Below are 7,411 nucleotides of genomic sequence, written 5' to 3' on the forward strand. Positions count from 1 at the left end.
TGGGGTATTATATAGAGGTTTTAAGGGTTTTTTTTTTAAATCGGAGCTCCAACGGCTCTTTTGGGCGGGCCCAACGGCTCTTTCTCTCTCTTCTCCCGCGACCACACTCACGCCTGCCTGGATTTCCGCGCTCGCGCCCCGCTCGCGCCCCGGTGGTGTGGGGTTAGCGCCCCCAGGCGCGAGCGGAGGGGCTCTCGCGCCCAGGTTTGCGCCCAGGTTTGCGCCCCACACCCCTCAGCCTAATAGATATAATAATGAGAATTTTAACTAATAGTAAATATACATTTTCTTTTTATAAAATGTACTCACCAAACCACTTTAGATTATCGTAACAACATTTTTGTTTCATGTTTCACGTGTGAGTCCAACGCGTATGCGTGGTTTAACATTTTCATATATATTGTTGGTATAGTTTAATGACTCAGTCATAATGTGTATGTCATAAATACTAGTTAAATTCAAGGTTTATTGGATTTTAATAATCCTTATTACTGATATTGTCCGATAATAATCTCTATTTATTGGCGGTCACAAATTTAAAAAAATTGGCTGCCAATGCCTCCCCCCCCTTTAAAAAAACGACTCAACGGCGGTATACTTTTTTCCCGAATTTCAAACTTATGTTTTAGTGCTTTTGATCGAAAGGAGGATACAACCGATTGACGTGAAACTTAGTTAGAAAAGGTGCTCCAAACGCCGAAACAATGCTTTAGTTCGGGTGTTTGAACTTCCGATGAGCAAAAATCAAGTCGTTTGGATCGTCGTTTCGAGCTATGTTTTACATCTATCGACCCGTATCCTCTTTCCGATCAAAACACATAAAACATTAGTTTGAAATTCGAAAAAAAGTATAACGCCGTTAAGTTTTTTTTTAACAGAGGACCACTGGCTGCCAACCTTTTTAAATTTGGGACCGTTAATGACAATAAAACGAATTGAGATTATTATCGTCTAATACTAGTCAATAGAAATTATTAAAATTAACTAAACCCAAATTCAATTGATGTTTATTGTTTTGGTTATTTCAGTATTATCTTCAAATAAATAATATTGCAAGAATATTTTTCTTAAAAATGACTAGTGGTTATTTTGTAGAAAGCAATAATTTATTTTTGAACCAAAAATGGATTTTTTTTTGAACGGTCAAGCAAACTTTAAATATAAATGAAAATCGTCACAAGCAAGACACTAACAACGATAAGAAACATCGAAGCCACGGGAAAAAACATAAAAAATATGTCCCATACCCTAATCAACCACCCAATTACAACACAAAGTTAAAACCGTACCCATGATCAAAACAGTGGCGGGAGGGTTTCTTTCAAATAAATATTTGGCGGTAAAAAGGATGTTGAATCATGGGGGCGTAGAAAAGTAAAGTGTCAGATCCACATCCACCAACAAAGGAAATGGGGATCAAAGATCTTCTGAGATTCATGAAACCCTACGTTCACCCCATTCACATCAACAAATACGCACACAAACGGGTGGGTGGTACTACCTCAAATCCATTCTAATAATACCAATAATAATACTAATACTATACAATACATGATTGATTGATTGATTCATTTCGAATTTCTAATTGTTGTTTTTTTTTCAGGTGGGCATCGATGCTTACTCATGGCTTCACAAAGGAGGTATACCTATACTAATTCTTTGATGTTTAATCAGGGCCGTCTCCGAGGATTTAGATACCTTGGCCGAGCAGAAATAAAAAGGCCCATAGCCTTAACAAGTAACGATATATATAAGCTAATTTTTTTAAACATAGAAAAATAAATTATTAAAGTCAAATACGATTAACCAATGATTCATGAAACTCTCCTAATATTGGATAAATAAATAGCTTGGTCCTTGGTGGTTGACTTGGTAAACTGTAGAGGAGTCTGGTGGTCAACAATGAACCAATAGTGGTGGTCGGATGGGTTAGTCATTGTTGAGGTTTTGTTCAACATTCACAAAGAATGAAGGAAACAAAAAAGGAATTTCAATCGACAACTATTTCTTTTATTTCGCATTGAGAGTTTATTTAATTTTTTTAGTTTTTAGTTTTAGTTTGAGCCCAATAATTTATACTTGATTAAATGGATAATGAATAAAAAGAATTTTGGGTTCAATAATTATAAGATGGTAAAGATCAAATTATATTTTACAAGTTTTATATTTTTAAATGTATATATAAAAAATATAGATATAAAAAATTTTGGCCCCCAAAAGGTACATGCCCCGGCCAACGTCCGACCGGCACTACCTCCGGCCGGCCCTGTGTTTAATAATGAAAAAAGAAAGAAACTAACATTAAATTTCTAATCAGCATATTCATGTAGTATGGAGCTTTGTCTGAACACGGAAGGAGACAAAAAAAAGTTCCAATACATAAACTACTGTCTGCATCGAATCAACATGCTTCGACATCATAACATTACTCCTGTCCTAGTTTTTGATGGCTGTAACATCCCCTGCAAATCCCAAACTGATGAACACAGACATAGGTAGGAGGTACATGTTTCATTATTCCCATTTCCTCAATACATATGCTTACTTGATTTCTTTTCGTTTTATAGTAAAAGGAAAGAAAGCCGTGAATTAGCAATGGCAAAACTCAAACAAGGTGATACTAATGCTGCAATAGAGATGTTTCAGGTACTTACTTGCTAATAATAATAATATGTCAAATGTTGTGTTTGTACCAATGTTAAATTAATGAATGCTGCATTTTTCAATCCAGAGGGCAGTGAGCATTACACCATTAATGGCATACCAACTTATTCAGGTATTCAAATTAGGACGACCTCGGGCTGTTCTTTTTACGAAATATTGTTACATGAAAGACAAACATTTAGCTTTTTAACATGCACATAATACAAAATTTATAAATAAAAGCATTTATAACGTTATACGTGTTACGTTTTGTTTTCTTTTATATTTTTATATGTTATAATAATAATTATTTTTAAAATTATTACATATATTAAAATTTGGAGTTTAACTTAAACGATCAAATCAAACAAGCCAAAGAGCGAGCTCACAAGCTGAGCCAATCCTGGCTCGGATTTGGCTATGAGGTTTTTTTTAGCGAACTTCAAGCGAGCCGTGAACCCCTAGGTCAAATGTGTGTCAGATGTTTCTAGATGGAAAAAATTGAAGTGGCCTTTCATTTGCAGGTTCTAAGATCAGAGAATATAGAGTTTGTTGTAGCACCGTATGAGGCGGATGCACAATTAGCATATTTATCCAGCCTTGATGCTGACAAAGGTGGAATTGCTGCAGTTATATCAGAGGACAGTGATCTTCTTGCTTATGGTTGCACTTCTGTAAGAACTTCAATCAAACTTGACTTAAATCATCTTTAATAATTACTGCTTGTTTGAACATGTTATTTGCTGTATGTTGTGAATCAGGTTATTTTCAAGATGGACCGATATGGCAATGGGGAAGAGATAGTTATTGATAAAGTTTTTGATTCCGCGGGACGTCTGCCTTCATTCTTACATTTTAATAAAGAGTTGTTCACCGGTAACCACACACATATATATGAAATAGTTATTGTTATTAAATATATAAAAATGATAGCAGTGAATATGTAGGCATGTGTGTTTTAGCTGGATGTGATTTTCTTCCATCTGTGCCTGGAATTGGCATTGGGAAGGCTCATGCTTTGGTTTCCAAGTATCGTAACTTAGATCGTGTAAGCATGTTACATAAAGTATATAAAATAAAGCTATTTTAAGTTTGTAACTGTAAAATATATGGCATTGGTTCATTAATTTGCTTACAGGTTTTATCTGCGTTAAAGTTTGAGAAAGGAGATCAAATGCCTAAGGACTATTTGACATCTTTTAAAGAAGCATTAGCTGTTTTTCAGCATGCCAGAATGTTCGTAACCCTTTTTATTGCCGTTTTTATGTGATTTTACATGTTCTGATTCTGACGAGTTGTATATTATCTGCAGCTATGATGCAGATTCAAAAAAGCTAAAACACTTGACACCACTTGGGGAAACGCTTGTACATTATTCAGGCGAAGAGCTTGATTTCCTTGGACCGTATCCTTTTATTTCATGTTCACCAACAAGGAGGGAATTTTGATTTGTTTACTTATGAATGTGTTAATTCAGGTAAGGTTTTATTTTTTAAACAATCAAATGGGCATAAAATTTAGCTTAACAGGATATGTGGTTGACTTGCACTTATAAACCACTAACACTGTTTTATAAACCAAGTTAGAATATTATAAAAAGTATTTATTTTTATTAGTATATTCTCATATATAGGGGCAATTTCATATATTAGTAACCAAGTTTCAAAAGCGTTTCAATTAAATCAGTCAACTTTAAAAAGTGTTCTAATTAAGTCACTCAACTTTCATATTTTTATTAAATTAAAGGTTTTAACATGTTTTTTTAGCGTTTTTCGTTTTTGTTTCACATAAGAAATCTTTTTATCTTTTTTTTTATGTTAACGCTGAGTGGCGACGTGGATTTTATTTTTTATTTTTGAGTTTTAATATAATTAATGTTTTTTAACACAAAATAATACAATTGGCAGTCATGGCCAGTTATCCAAAGAACGATTTGATTTGGGGAAAAAGTCATGTGAGTCAAGCTATTTTGATACATTTTTTTTCTATAACAATTCATTTTAACCTAAGTCTATTTTGGTCATCACATGTTTTAACCTGAATCAAATTATAAGTGTTAACACGTTTTAAACCGCAATCATTATGCTTTAATTTTTATCCTTGACTATGGTTAGTGAATTATCTTCATCACAAGCTTCTGCAATAGCCGAAGGTCTACTAGACCCTTGTACCATGAAGGCGTTTAATAAGCTTCTTGTTTGTGACGATCAACTGAAAAAACCAACTGCAGTCAACAACGCGGTTCCTAACCGGATCTTGAAAAAGGAAACAACCACAGAGGGATGTTTTACCATTGTCTCATCTTGCAAAACTGGAACCAAAAAGATTGCAGTGGTGAACAAAACTAAGCCTGATTCAAGTTTTGAACTATTATCAAATCTTAAACAGTTGATATCTCCATTAAACGACAATAGTGTCAACATAGTTGACCGCACAATTCCTGCCAAAAGATCATCAGTGGTTCCTAATAGCAACCCTTTTAAGAGACTGAAACAGACAGTTGTAATCGATGACTGTGCTTCTGAATATTCAGAGGTTACGGAAGTTGAACATCTTGAAATGACTCCCGACTCGCAGAAAAGCGTAGAGTCTAAATTTGTTAACAAGACTGGAGTAAAAAAGATGGTAACAAGTGGAAAGAAAGTTGAAAGTAAATCAGAGAGCAACAAAAACACCATCTTGAATTTTTTCTCAAGGGTGTAATGCAATTTTGGCTATTCTAACTTTGAATTGAACCTGATTTGGCCGGCTTGTTTTTCTGGGCTTACTTTTAAAATGAAGCAAGGTTTTGTCATTTTCTTGGTTCATGATACTACATAACTATGAATGATATAACTTAATTGTCATTGAAGGTGGCAGTGTGGCTGTAAGAGTGTTGCTTGCATGTTCAGTTTTTGATTAAGGTTTCATTTTTTTTAGTTGCCACATTCATTTGTTTTATTTTTTTGATAACAAGATCAATTGACCACGTTTTGAGATTTTTTTCTGCAAGTTTAGCTTAGATTACTGTAATATCAAAATCATTTTTTTCTTGTGTCTTTGATAGGTGACAATAGAACAACATTTAACAATTCTCTTCGCATACTCGATCAGAAATTCGTTTTTTTTTAAAGATTTCGATCAACTGTTTTGGGTAAAGAAAAGTTTAATTTTCTTAAGGTGAGTGTGAGCTTGAAGTTTTTAAAGATACACATCTATAGATGATTCTAAATGTTTATTTAACTTAATATCCTACTAGAAAATATGCCTAATGCAACTTTTTAGAAGCAACCCTTTTCAAATGTGTTGCCTTTGATGCTAATGCAACTGCATTGAACATAAAGGTTGGATTAAATGATTAATGCAACATTTTTTCTAAAAAGTTGCAAAATCATACAGAATCTACAACCTTTTTATTAAAAAGTTGCGAATAGTACTAAATATTAAGCAAAATTGGCTGCAACTTGTACTTTTAAAGGTTGCATTAGATCTCCTACTCAACCTCTATGTATTTAGCTTATGAAATAACAAAATTCTAGGTTAATATATATACCAACTAAAGGTCTTGGGTGATAATTGCATCCACATATGTGTTAGACTTTCTGCATTGAAGATTGTTGTTGTGATTAAGATTTTCATGGTGGAAGTGGAGCCGTAAACAAGTCGAACGTTTGGCGGGAAGTTAGTTTACATTTGTTTGTTTTATAAAAGGGCGGACATGAAAATAAACCCTGTTCGATTAGTTTAATTTTTTTAAGTTAAACTTGATTTATTTATCGGATGGTTGTGCAATGTTTGGGATTAACAATGCCGTGTTATATTTTTAAATTAGTTAATGTTCGTCTGTTTTTTTTTACGTTCATTGGTGTTTGGTTAGAAAGTTCACGATGGACGAACACGAACAACTTCATTTTCTTAGCGAACACGAACACAACTTAGTTATGTGTTTGCGAACCATATGTTTGTATGTTAAAAGCTTAGCGAATGAACACTTACAAAGTTTTGTTCAGTTCATTTACAGTCATACGTGGAAGGCTATTGCTGGTTTGCTTTCTTTTTTATCTTATGTACATATTAACTTTTCCATTTTTGACTTTGACCGGGTTGTGGTCAAAGTCTATATAATAGGTGTAACATTAAAGTATAGAACTTGAGTTGTTATAGAACTTGACTATGGAAAACTCACTTTTCTGCATTTGATTTTTGTATCTTTAAATAAATCAAATAAAATTAATTTAACGATCCCACTGTTTAAAAAACACTTAAATTCTTATTTTGTAAATTCAACAAGAATTCTTAAATAGAAAAGGGCAATAACTATTTAACTAATGAACCTTGACTTAAAAAGTCAAACAAGAGCTCTGGTAGCAATTCAGTGAAAACACTATATGATCATTTGGGTAAAAGTGCCAAATTTGCACACACACCTAATATTTGAAAGTGTTAAATAATGTTTTGACTATTTTAGGTCAAACCTAATGTCAAACTACTGGTACTGGTTTGTTATGAATGGGTCGGTTTGGGTTGTGTTCTTTTCTAACAGGTTAAACCGGTCAAATAAGAGGAAATGGGCCAAACTTGTTTTTAGGCTGTTGGACCAGGGAACCCGTTTGGGGGTCAAACCGTTTTTGAACAAAAAATTCTCTTATTTGATCATGTGAAAAAAAATTCTTATTTGATCATGTGAGATTTGAACTTGAGACTTTTGTACATAGCGAGAAAACAATTAATCGGTTATTTTGTAGCGATTAAATGATTAACCGAACGATACTCGTTATGACACGTATAT

The 7,411-nt window shown here is 33.5% G+C and overlaps 1 protein-coding gene across 1 annotated transcript; it reads left to right on the forward strand.

Moving 5' to 3' along the window:
• Positions 1 to 1,402: 1,402 nt before the first annotated feature.
• LOC143584097 (exonuclease 1) lies at positions 1,403 to 5,539 on the forward strand. The gene is made up of 11 exons (XM_077066230.1): positions 1,403 to 1,487; positions 1,604 to 1,640; positions 2,318 to 2,495; positions 2,568 to 2,646; positions 2,732 to 2,776; positions 3,168 to 3,317; positions 3,405 to 3,519; positions 3,591 to 3,691; positions 3,782 to 3,879; positions 3,956 to 4,048; positions 4,758 to 5,539. The coding sequence occupies exons 1-11, from the start codon at positions 1,410 to 1,412 to the stop codon at positions 5,344 to 5,346; spliced, it is 1,563 nt and encodes a 520-aa protein (XP_076922345.1). The 5' UTR covers positions 1,403 to 1,409; the 3' UTR covers positions 5,347 to 5,539.
• The last annotated feature ends 1,872 nt before the right edge of the window (positions 5,540 to 7,411 follow it).

This window comes from Bidens hawaiensis, unplaced genomic scaffold, assembly GCF_021521415.1.
Source record: "Bidens hawaiensis isolate Kalapana, Puna unplaced genomic scaffold, B.hawaiensis_p1.1 tig00001521_1, whole genome shotgun sequence".
Lineage (NCBI taxonomy): Eukaryota > Viridiplantae > Streptophyta > Magnoliopsida > Asterales > Asteraceae > Bidens > Bidens hawaiensis.